This window comes from Peromyscus maniculatus, chromosome 20, assembly GCF_049852395.1.
Source record: "Peromyscus maniculatus bairdii isolate BWxNUB_F1_BW_parent chromosome 20, HU_Pman_BW_mat_3.1, whole genome shotgun sequence".
NCBI classification, from domain to species: Eukaryota; Metazoa; Chordata; class Mammalia; order Rodentia; family Cricetidae; genus Peromyscus; species Peromyscus maniculatus.
The window spans coordinates 43,277,533-43,290,495 of NC_134871.1; the positions used below are offsets into that span (position 1 = coordinate 43,277,533).

The 12,963-nt window shown below is 53.5% G+C and overlaps 1 protein-coding gene across 2 annotated transcripts in view; it reads right to left on the bottom strand.

The window, feature by feature from the left end:
- Positions 1-12,963, bottom strand: part of Slc45a4 (solute carrier family 45 member 4) — a 74,735-nt gene that overhangs the window by 12,864 nt on the left and 48,908 nt on the right. For both annotated transcript variants that reach the window (XM_006989201.4, XM_042264920.2), the window contains exons 3-4: positions 2,341-2,529; positions 253-432 (exon numbers count right to left, since the gene is read on the bottom strand). In XM_006989201.4, coding sequence (XP_006989263.1) covers positions 253-432; positions 2,341-2,529 — 369 coding nt within the window. The remainder of the gene's footprint in view (positions 1-252; positions 433-2,340; positions 2,530-12,963) is intronic.

Consider the following 12,963-nt stretch of genomic DNA (forward strand, 5'->3'; position numbering starts at 1 on the left):
CCTGGAAACACCCCCAGCCCACTGTGTGTTCCCCAGGCAGCAGCAGTGTGGGGCCCTCACCACGTCCACCTGGCAGGCATGTCATCCAGGCAGGGCCTTACCCTCTCCTAGCCCTGCTCCTCAGTCCCTTAATGGTGCTGGGTTCATGGGTCAGGAGTGAGGCACCGTGCTTCCCAAGGCCCCATCACTGGTCACTGCCACCAAGGAGCACAGACTCCTCCCTCCCACCTGGGGCCTGGCATGGAGCTTTACCAGCAGAGAAGGCATGTATGTTGAGGGCCATATCTTGCTCCTCGCTGTCTACCACATCCAGTAGGTAGGCACGGATGGGCCCCTCAGTTGCATCGGCACTGAAATCCAGGACCACCACTCCCAGCACCGTGAGGACAATGCCAATGGGTTGTCGGTTGGGAACATCGCCGAGCGCCAGACCTGGACAGAGCATGGGGAAGCAGTCAGACTCTAATGCCAGCTGTCAGGCTCCTGAGGTGAATGCTTTCAGGACAGCAGTAAGCTTCACCCTATTTCTGTGGTTGGTGGGTGTCCCTCTCTGTCCAGCCCCCAGGAGCTCCCTCCTTTAAAAAATATTTATTGTAGCCGGGCGTGGTGGCGCACGCCTTTAATCCCAGCACTCGGGAGGCAGAGCCAGGTGGATCTTTGTGAGTTCGAGGCCAGCCTGGGCTACCAAGTGAGCTCCAGGAAAGGCGCAAAGCTACACAGAGAAACCCTGTCTCGAAAAAACCAAAAAAAAAAAAAAAAAAAAAAAAAAAATATTTATTGTATTATGAGTGTTTTGCCTGCATGTATGGATGTGCACCTTGTGCATGTTTGATGCCTGCAGGGGTCAGAAGAGGGCATCAGATCTTTTGGAACTGGAGTTGCAGATGGCTGTGAGCTACCATGTGGATGCTGGGAATTGAACTTGGGTCTTCTCTAAGAGCAGCAGCGCTTCCCACTAAGCTCTCTCTCCTTCCCGCATAGTTTTTCAAGCAAGAAGGGGAACAGGTTCCTCCTCCTCCTCTGTCCATCAGCAGCAGTGGCCACCAGCTGGTAAGACGCCTGGCATCAACTACAGTGGCTACGCAAGGGCCACCACCACCTCCACCTTTCTGAGGACGCCATCTCTTCCTCTTCCCACCAACCCAAACGCCCCGTGCTGCCTCCTGAGCCGGTCGGCTCGGCCCCAGCATCCAAGCCAGACAACAGGCTTTGAGTGTATAAGGACCTAATTATGAAGGCGTGCAGCTTCGGCAGGCAGTGTGAGCCTCTGAGGAGGCTGCCCTCACACACCAAGCCTCACCTGACTGGGGAGCCTGCCCGGACCCAGAGATCAATCCCTAGTCCTGAGCCTCGGGCTGCTCCCACTGGGGCCAACCTTCAGGACTGGAGGTGGGGCAAAGACAGGTCTGGTCCTCTCACTGCACCTTGACATGCTGGCCCGTGGGTTGCCCAGGAGGCCCCACTGGCAAGAGGAGAGCTTGGGCCGAGGGCTGGTGTCTGCAGGCTGGCTGCATGTGGATCACCCCAGGGATGCTCTCCATACATGCCAGGGCATATGGGGAAGTCAAGGAATGCTCGCAGGTGACATTGATAGGCCCAGGGCCAGAAGGCAAACCCCAGACTTCTAGATGGGAGCCGTTCCTAGCGGAGGAGACTGACTTGTACAGATAGGAATCAGCAAGGAGACACTCCGGCCGGGAGGGGAAGGAAGCAAAGCCGCCACAGACTGTCCCTATCCTGGCTCTGAAGAGCTGTGCCTCCCCACGGAGGCAGTGGTCTTCTGGGGCCTCGCTGCCCACAGCCCTGCCGCCACTGGAGCTCGGGCAGACCTGTGCTTGAGAACCCACACTGCACTCCTCTACCCGCGGAGCCAAAAACACAAGGCTTTGTTTCCATCAGTTCTGAAGAGTGCCCGCAAGGCAGAAAATATTTTCCCACACAGAGTGGCTTTAATTAAAAACAAAACAACACAGAGAGGCAAAACAACACACGAGGCATGAACCAAGAAAACAAACAGCGAACCGGGCTCTGGACATTTTCACCACCACGTCTAAGAAAAGGAGAACAAAAAAAGAAAAGATAATTTCTGAAATCGCTCTGGAAACAGGACGTGGTGTCAGATACGCATTAAAAACAAGCCATCACAACAGGAAGCGTTTCCCTGTGAACAGGTTCCTCCAGCTTTCCCATGTGGGGCCAGCTCCACCACCAGGCTCCCCGCTGCCGTCTCCACCAGGCGGCCCCCAGCAGCCCCAACTGGTCCCTGCACACAGAGGCCCGGTGAAGTCACCAGAGAAGGCCCCCAAAGCGTGCGCTGGTGTGCGGTCAGCAAACACTCACCGATGGCAGAGCCGTTGAGGAAAAGAGCAACACCGATGAGGACCCCCACACACAGCACAAGGATGAAGGGCCGCCGGCGGCCCCAGCTCAGGGTACAGCGGTCGCTTGCAGAGCCAATAAGCGGTGTGAAGATGAGGCCGAGGACGGGGCTCAGGAACCAGGTGAGGCTGTAGTACTGCTCAGGGAGGCCTGCAGGGACACACGGCCTGTCACTCACCACTCATGCACACCCCACATAAACACATACTCTTGCCCCCTCCAGTCTCCTCAGGATAGACCTTTTCCCTGAGGGTCTTCTGGCTCTGAGGATGCTAGACAAAGAGGGGACTCCAGACCTTGGAGCCAGTACTCTGTCTGCAGGGCCACCAAGCTGGACAAGGCTGAGGTGCTGCAAAGTCGTGCAGGGTACCAGGCAGGGGCCCCTCTCTCCATACCATCCTCTGCAAGTGGTGCAGTGGCTACAACTGCAGGAGTAATAAGTCATTTAGTTCTGGACCTCACTGGGGAAAAACTATCACAGAGAGTCTTGCCAAGGCCCTCCCTACACAGCCGCCAAGGCCCTCAGTTAGCGTGGCAGTGGGTGCCCCAAGCACTGGGGTGGCATGAGTCCACATGTATCCAGCTGGAGTATGGTGGCTTGGGATGGAACCTGGGCAGCCTAACATCAGAGTTTATGCCACATCTCTGTCATATAAATTCAAATGTGGTGTTAACAGAGCAGATAAAGGATGATGGCCATGGGCACAGGCCAGAGCACTCCACGGCAACTAGAATGTACTTGCACAGCAACCAGCAGCTCCGATGAGCCTCTCTCTATACCACAGAGATCCTTGCTGATGAGCACATCCCACACCACTCCCTTGAGTGACGTCCCAAGTCTCATAAAGAAATCTGCTACTACAGGTCAGAGTGCTGGTTGTCCTTACAAGGGCAGTGACTGGCTGCTGGGTGAGCAATGGCATACCATAGAATATGTCCTGGATGTGGTTGGGAGGCTCTGAGGATCAGCACAAGATCAGCACAACTCTCCCCATTTCACAACAACCCGTAGTTTGCTTAAAATCTACAGGGCCTGGCACATCACCGCTTCATCAGACAAGCATTTCACACTCTAAGGACACTGAGGAAACAGACTCATGTTGAGCTGGCAAGAAAAATAAACGTTGTGTGGGAGTAGAGCACACTTAAGGGAGGAAGCACCTTGCAGAACCCTTTGCTGTCACACCATTAGGTACCAGGGCACTCAGCCAGGGTCTAAGGTATGTGTTCTGACCTCGGCAGCCACGCCTGGCCACAGGAAGGCTAGATCTGTTCCCATCCCAAGTCAGCAGGACAGACAAACATCAGGGAACTGTGTCTGCCCAGGGAGTTCCACCAGACAAGCCAGGTGGGGCTCTGACAGTATGAGCTCAAACTTCAGCCTTACGAGGCAAGGCACTCAGGGGGCCATGGCTGTTCCCGGCCAGACTACCCTTGCCTGCCTTCAGTAATGCCCGTGTCACGTGCCCTGTGTCTCCGTACAACCCCCCAATCAAAATGACCCAGAACACACAAGGCAGTCTGGGGTTCAGGGGAAGAAGCCACCACCTAAGTAAATACGGACCCAGCTCACTCTTGTGTGCATGGGACATCTTCACGGGTCCTGGCAGCTCCTCAGCAGGCTTGCCCTCTCCTCCTGCCTGGAACAACCATCTTGCTGTCACTGTGCCAACACCTGGGGAATGGGGGAGGGCTATCCACTCAGGAGTTACCACCACCTTCTGCTGCCCACAGTGCCTACCCACCCTGAATACAGGGTTCCATGCTACACAGACCCAGGGGCCCTGGGTTTGTCCCAGTCAGGCTATGACTCCCTGGAAGCATTGAGTCCAACAAGTCCCCTTGTCCCTTTCCAGTCAACAGCCAGACAGGACATACAGAGGCTTGCTGAATCGATCAAGCTGTGAGACAAGGCCCATACAGGCCAGGCCCTCTCTCCACCCCACAGTCCCTCTTTAGAACTGATACTGTGCTGCTGTACAGGCCAACCACCTGTAGCCAGCCTGTCTCTTAGCAAAGACCTTTAACCCAGGTGCTCTCACTGGCCAAAACTCTCCCAGTGAAGTGACAGTAGCAACATCAACGGAGTCTGTGGCCCCACCACACCACATCAGCAGGCCCGGGCATCAGCCCTTAGGAACACAGACCTCAGCAAAGTCACCTTGGTAGGTAGACAGGACTCACAGATGACTGACAGGCACACAGTCTGCAGCATCTAGCAAAGGGGCAGGAAGTACCCCAGACAGTGGGAAAGACAGGCACGGGTCTTCATCTGAGCACACAGATGGGAGAATAGTGTGCTTCCCATCTCTACAGTAGACTACAGATGAGTGGTCTGCTACAGCACTCTACAGACTAGAGGAGAACAAGAGAAGCTCTCACAGAAGATGGATGGACACAGTGCAGGCTCTAGAGCAAGGTGTCCAACTTGCTGACACCCCGACATGACACTGCCATCTATAATATGCTGGGCTACATTCATAGCTATCCTGTGATGCATCCATCTGTGGGCCACAGGATGAACATACATCGGGTAGAACAGGCCTGCTGCACCCAAAGTGGCCTTCGAAGCAGCCAAGAGCTGGCTACTGAGTGAAGTCGTGCACGAACACTTACTTACCGGGGCGGCAAATGAGAGTCGGTGAAAAGTACTGACTCCTCCAGGTGGGCATGGCTAGCAGGAGGCTGCCCAGGAACAGGGACAGAAGCATCCCAAGGAGACCCTGGACCAACTGTCACTACCTCTGCAGGAACTGACAGCTGTAGCCATCACAGGCCAACAGCTATGGCTCCAGAATGGGTGAGCAAACTCTGCGGCCCAAGATCATGTGGCCTTCCGCATACATCTTACAAAAGATGGCTGTAATACTTACTGACATTAAAAAAAAAAAAAAAAACTTATGAAGGGGCTGGAGGGATGGTGCAGTGGTTAAGAGCACTGGATGCTCTTCCAGAGGACCTGGAACCTGTGACAGTTATAACCATCTGTAACTCCAGTCCCAGGGGATCTGACACCTTCTTCTGGCCTCCATGAGCACCCACAATACATGTGGTACAAAGACATATTTGCAGACAAAATACCCATACACGTAAAAATAAATTAACTTAAAAAAAAGGTTATGAAATTCAAGCTTCAGTGTCCATCAGTAAAGTCTTATGCATAGGTAGTCTATCTGCTAGGATCTGGGACTGCTCATTCACTGGCTCCAGGGGCTGTCCATCTCAACTCTAGACCTGTGTCTTCTATTACTCTGGTTACTATCATGATCAAAAACCGATGCAGAAGCCACGGAGGAACGCTGCTTACTGGCTTGCTCAGCCTGCTTTTTTATAGGACTTAGGAGCACCTACCAAGGGGTGACACTACCCACAATGCCTGGGTCATGTCAATCATGAAGCAGGCTACAGGTCAGCCTGATTGAGGCATTTTCTCAATTGAGGTTCCTCTTCCCAGGCGACTCTAGCTTGTGTCAAGCTGACACAAAGATCAACTAGGCCACCCTTGAACAAGTTGAATGGCTGTGCCTCTCAGTACTGTTGGGTCTGTATTCTCTGTTCTCAGTCAACCACCCCAGCCCTGCTGAGGTGGGAATGTTGACTACGATGTTAAGTTCCACATTTTGACCTCTAGTCCTACCAGCTTCTGCTGTGTCCATTAGGAATGTCATGGCTGGCCACTCAGCTGACACTGTCGTGTTCTGCGGTACCTGTGACAGGAGAATGACCATACCAGCACCCCACCCCAAGTTCCTTCCTAGAAGAGGCATGGACCTCAGTGAGACCTCCACATGATGTTAACAGCCACCGGGTGGTGACTGCTGGCTAGTGAGTCTGGTGACAAACCAGGTACTGCACTGTGTGCCGGAGGAACCCAGAATCCTACGGAGTAGGAAACATGGCTAGGCAGTCACGTGCTCAGCTGTGGAAGGCGGAGGGGTGGCAACATTGGCTGTAGACATCAGAGCTATGCAAACCAAAGAGGGGGCCAAGGACACAGACAGCACCAGTGGTGGCATTACAGCTGTTTGGGTTTTGTTGTTGTGTCAATCTACCCAGAAGTCTATTTCAGACTCCAGACCCTGGCTCCACGGAAACTAAACACCTGTCTCAGCTACCTGTATGAAGTCTACCGAGTCATAGTTAGAGCTCCCCACTCCCCACCCAGCACTGGCTCTATCCAGATGACACTGTTCCTTCACACAGGCAAGACAACACCTCCCACCCCATCTCCAGGGCTGCCCAGGATGAGCAAGGGGTGCTGCCACCCCCAACACTCCGCTGCCAGCACCACATCCCTGGGATGCCTCAGCCAGGCGATTCCCAGCAAAGCCCTAAACAAACACAACGCCCGTTCCTAGTAAATAATTTTTGGTTTTTTCCAGGCAAAGGTTGAACAACAATGGTGGGACCCGGAAGGTTCCCTGTTCACAGGAAATACTCACTGTGTCACTATGTGTACATGGGACAGCCCACTGCAACGCTTGGGTCACATGCAGAGGTTTCTATTCACAAGGACATTTTTGATAAACTGGTGTTTTGTGGGGGAGGGAGGCTGGGAAAGTGGCCTATAAATATTTAACAAAACAAAAGGTCCAGGATGGGAATAGGAACTCATTCTTTCTCTCAATGGACAAGCCTGCCAGGCCAGATAGGTTTGTACTCCTGGACAAAACCCCATGATAACATTTGCTGGTGAGAAGAAGTTCTTCGTGGGAAAACTTCAGCATCCTTGAGTGACCTCAGGAATCTCAAACAGCAAGCTCACTGTGAGCCCACTTCAGGGCAGCCTTGCTAAGGCTACAGCGTGGGGAGAATGGGCCCAGGTCATGGGCCAGGTCATGGTCACCTGCTACCATGCCAGAACCAGAGCAAGGTGTGCTGAGACCCTGGGGCCTCCCTGGGCAGGGAAGGAGGGCAGGCAGACACTGGGGGGGGGGGGAGATGCACATCTCCAGCTAAAGGCAGGGCCACAGAGCTTCCAGGACCATTCTAAAGTCCTCAGTGGGAAGACAAGGAAAAAGTGAAACCAGAAGCTGCTCAGGTGGTCTTTCTGAGCTGTTTCACAGGACGGCCACTGAACATGTCACCTCGATGTTTCCGCTACCCACAGCCCACAGAGTGATTCACAGCTCAGTTACACAGCTGGAAGAAAGTGTTCGGAGAAGAAGGCATATGCCTATCATCCTAGTTCTTAGAAGGTGAGTTAAGAGAATCAGGAGTTCTTGGCCATCCTTGGCTACACAGCCAGTTCAAGGCTAGCCTGGGCCACATGAGATCCTGTCTTAAGAGACCTCCTCCTCTAAGTCCCTCTCCAAAGAGAAAGAAAGCAGGGGCTCAGGGAGTCCACTTGCTCTGGGTGAACAGATGCCCAGGAATGCCAACACTGTACTGCAGACACAGCTGTCTGAAGACAATGCACGGGTCCGGTCCCCAGGTCACAGATTCAGACCAGGATGCAGGCTAGGAAAGCTCTGAAGCTCAAGTCACTTAATGGACACATACCCATCACCAAGGCCACTGCCAAGTGCAGAGCGCTCTTCCATGTGGAGTGAGATGCATGGAGGAAACCAATCACCTTCCAGGGTCCACACCAAGGCCAGGTGGTTTCGGAACCAATATGAGCTAAGGGGTCCTTGCACCACCACCCTCACGGCTGTATGAAGGCTGGAAACCCCAGTGCACCTGGCTCCTAAAAGAAAGGGGTCCTGAGCACCTGTAGGAAAAGGCCCTGTGGGTGGGGTCCAGGGGCTGTGGACGGGGCTGTCTGGTGCCCTCCTTCCACTTCAGCCTCAGCAGAGTGCTAAGAATACTGGACCAGGGGACATCAGAGAGCCCTATGTGGGTAACAACGGACAACTTCCTATGAAATCCTGTCTCACATACGCCCAGGTAATTCAATACATCTTCTCCACTTCCTGGAAAAAGCTGACAGGACAGCAATGCATGGAAGAATGTCATACACATAGTGACATCTCCCCAGATAAAACTCAATATGCCCGACAACAGCACCGGGCATGAACAAGCCTCTTCCATGCTGGGGACCTGAAAATGGGTGCTGGAGAGGTCTCCTTGGCCTTGGTAGTAGTGCTGACACCCAACGAGGTGCTCCCGCTGCCTCACCCTCCACTCTGTTTGGAAGATGGGACGAGGTATGCACCTCTGAGGATCTAGGGACACGAGTGGCACAGAGAACTGCCCCCTACGCACACCCATCACCAGCATGAACCACTCCACCCAGCAGGCGCACACTGCCAAGCCTGGCACTGGGACAGCAGAGACAAAGCAGCTCCAGACAGGAGTCCACCTAGGAGCAGGAAGAATGCATTACCAGATGTCAGGGGTAGTAGCACTGAGGACCACGGGGTAGCACTGAGCTGGTCTGAGTCCAAGGAAAAGGTAGACAGTGGAAGTGAGTTGCTCAAGACAAGCTTCCAGAGAGGGAAGAGTCTCAGAGTCTTTAAAGGTATGCTAGTACCCGGGACCTGAGGCAGGAAGTGCAGGTGGCAGGCAGCTGACCCCAAGAAGGAAGCACAGGTGGCAGTGGGGGAGGGGAGGCAGGTCCTCTGGTACCTTTTGGAACACAGTCTGGTTCTGCTGGTGTGTGAGTGTTACTAGGCCGCCCACTCTACACGGGTAGTGTGGTGCAGGGCACATGCCAGACTCAGTGGCATCCTCTGAAGCTGGCAGCTTGTGAGGACTGTCAGGAGGGCAAAGGAAACGCTAGGGCAACACTTCCTTTCACCTAGGTCTGAGCAAAGTCGCCTAGCCTTTGCCTCCATTCCCAGATAACCTTTTCTGCCCTCCGAAGGGACAGCCTTTCCTTCTCCACGTGTACAGCTGAAAGTGCCCAGAGAGGAGAGACTTGACAGGCAGGCCCAGGAGAGTGAGGCAAAGGGCAGAAGCAGCCATGCCCGGAGAGAAGGAATGTTGGAGGGGAGGAGCCATGGAAACCTGCAGGCCAGTCAGGCAGGCAAGGCTCAGGTGCCAGGAGAGCCTCAAAGACTTCTGGTGGGGAGATGTGTGGCACCAGAAGGGTAGGCAAGCTGACTTATGGGGCTCAGAAACACTTGTGTCAAAGGAGCCATCAAGTCCCCCAGGTGATCACAAGGCCATAGAACAAATGAAGCATACCCTGAGTCACTCACTGGGAAGCCTCCGCCCGGCCTGGTGGCCCTGTTGAAGATGAGCTGATTGGAAGGATGCCACCAAGCAGGTGAGCAGCACCACTACCTCAGCACAGGCAAACTGAGGTAGGACTCAAGCTTCCCATGCTGGCATGACCAACCCTCACCGGGTAACCATGTTCCTCTCGTTTGCCCTTCTTGAGCATCAGGTGCATCGGGCACGCCTGGAGATACTCTCAAATTGAGTATCTGCAGCCGGGCGGTGGTGGCACACGCCTTTAATACCAGCACTTGGGAGGCAGAGGCAGGTGGACCTGTGAGTTCGAGGCTAGCCTGGTCTACAGGTGAGTTCCAGAACAGCCAGGGCTACACAGAGAAACTCCGTCTCAAAAAAGAAAAAAAAAGAAAAAAAAAAGCTCGCAAAGTGAAACAGACTCTTCGATGCTAAGCTTGTCACTGCCTCATTTCCCATGCAGGTCAAACACCCTCGCCCAGGGATACAGATGCCTGACACGCAGAAGCCACACTGGGCCTTGTCAGTCAAGTGCTGAGAGGCTTTGGCCTCGTTGCACTGTGGAACGGGTGATGACAAACATCACTGCTCCCGGGACTTCTGCATTCAGGACGAGGTGCACACAGCCCTGTTCACTAGTCACAATTCCTGTTACTGAAGTACACTTCTGACCCAGAACGCTGTGCTGGTATCACCGCTGACCAGGCTCAGCTGTCACAAGGACACAAGTAAGGAAGTCAGGGCGCACCATGTTCTGGACAAAAGGGACAGTAAAGGACAATGAACCCAAAATGGTTCCCTAGGAGCTGCCAGGCCATATGAGGAAGGCCTAACTAAGCTGCTGACAGGGAGGCCAGCCAAGCTGGGCACATAATGGAGAAGTATTACCGGGCTCAGGGTCCTACAAGAGGAAGAGGCAGTGCAACTCCCAACTGCTGCTGGGTCAGAAAAAATTAACTCCTATCCACAGCATTCGCCTTAGTCATACCTTCAGAGGAAAACCCAAACTACAGCTGTGTGGACAGCAAGAGAGTCTTTAAAGTACAGACGATGACTGTTCCTCCAGTCGCCTGCATTTGCCCCCGCCAGCACGCCTGCAGTCTCAGGTATGAGACCCTGGCCCAGGTTCCTCTTCTGCACCCAACTTGGCTTGGCCAGGTGTCGGGGAAAGTCCTACTTGTCCATCCCCTGCCGTCAGTTTCCTCTAGGCTTCTCCTTTTGTGATCTGTCTGCAATGAAACCTGCAGACATGGAGGGTGATGGACAGTCCTTTACTGTGATGTGCCCACGAGATACAAACTGTTAACACCCATCCAGGTCCTCATTTCACTGGGGACGTGGCTCAGTGGCAGGATGCTTGCCTAGCATGTGCAAAGCCCTGGTTCTCCTCTACAGCACTACAAAGTAAAATAAAAAATAAAAAGGGGGAGTAGACAACCCATTTTGCACCAAAGACAAGTCCTATTTGTAACTGTTTAAACAAGCTACATGTGTACACATTCTGTGTAGCTTCCATTTAAAGAGTTGCCTTTTCTACATTAGGGGTGGAATCCAGGGTCTTGCACAAGCCAGGCAGGTGGTGCAGTGGGCACCTTCTATCCTGACTGCTTTTAAGAGTAAAGACAGCATTGGTTTTTAAGATTTCCCAGGAGGCAGGGAGTGGAGGCACACGCCTGTACTTCCAGCACTAGGGAGGTGAAGGCCTGAGGGTCAGGAATTCAGTCATCCACTGCCACAGTCTGAGGCCACCCTGGACTCTGTCTCTCAGAAAGTCCACTTCTCTCATGACATGGGCATGGCCTTCCTAACAGTCACACTCCCTACCTGTACTGTACTAATGTCTGGCACCCAGAGTACCTCTGGGCCTTTTTGGGATCTCTGGGTTGCCGGTATCTTCATCTATCTTTTCAACACATATTTGTGGTATTTTGTTAAAATTTACCTTATTTTTGGCTTTCACCTTGAAGTTTTAATGACCATTTCCTGCAGGAACTGGTAGCTTTTTGCCTTCATTAACCCAGTATGTATGCTCCATGTCCTGTCATCCTGTTCTGAAACACACAGGGACCCTCAAACCATCCCTGCATCAGCACCAGCCTCATACCCACACCAGTCCAGGCGTCTGGAGCAAATCCCTCCCGCGGCACGCAGACTGAATGGTAGCGTCCTCAAGCACTGCTGTCACACGAATTGGAGTGGCCACATGGTGCAGCCTTCACCTTCACTTCCCATCACTCAGCACTCAGAGTGATGCTCAGAGAAACAGCCCTACTCACGGGCTCTCCTCCTGCACTTAGCGAGGGCACCCCCACCTTCTCGCCATCAGCAAATCCCTAATGTTCCCAATTCTGTCTTTGGGAGACAAGAGGGAAGACTCCAGCCAGAGGGGATCCAGGGCAAACCCACAGCCTCTGCTTCAACCTGACTGTGCAGCCACGTTCACTTACAGCTTTTCTTCTCTGCAAAGTAGCAGTTCAGGTGACATGTCCAGGTGTCCAGGCAAGGCCCAGGCTTTGGGCTGCCATGCCACTTCCATGCCAGGCACACTGCCCAGCACCACCAGGCAGGCACTTAGTAAGAGTCTGACAAAAGAATAACAGCGTATGGAATTCCTTGGGAAAAATGACTGCAGTGACTATTTCATTGTTTGTTAAACACAATGATCTGAAAAGCAAGGAAATCTCGACTTCCCTCCCAAACACAGTCCTGAGCACAGGCTGCTTCCCAGTCACCGGGACCACAATTACTTACCCCATTCTCCACATGCATACCATGCGCACGCGCACACATGAAAGTTCCACTTTAACCAATCAGCACTTCCAAGGCGCCCCCATTAAACACTCTCCTCCCTCTCCCTAGCGCCCACTACTCTGCCTTCTGTCTATGCAGTGTGTGTGTCCTTTTGCACCCGGCTTACATCACTGAGTAGAAAGCCCTCAAGGGTCACCCCTCACTGGTCATTTGCCTCCTCAGTACCACCTTCAGCCCACACTGCTGCAGCCTCACCACGGGGCACACAGCACTCTATGGGGAAGGGCCAAGAGACAACACGTAAGGAGCCTCCGAATGTATGTGCTGCTTTCCTTAGGGTTCCCGGGGTGGTGATACAGTACTGCAAACACGCAAGGGATCCCAGGCCACTGGCTGAGGTGTGCTGGCCAGGGAGCCTGGGGAAGTGACCACTGCACCTGTGGCCAAGCGTCCTCACTCCTGCAACACCCATTCTGGCCCACCTGTGCCAGTCAGCACATGCTGCTGTGACAGCAACACCAGGTAGCTAGCTACCCTTGTAAGTGGGACAGGGTGTCCTCAGTTCTTCCTGCCATCAAGAGTGAAAGCTCCAGGACTCTGCTTTTTCTCTGAGATGAACTTCTGTTGAGCTGGGGGGAAGTGGGGGATGGCGGACAACATATGGTACAAGATGGTAAAGTCCTTACCCAACATACT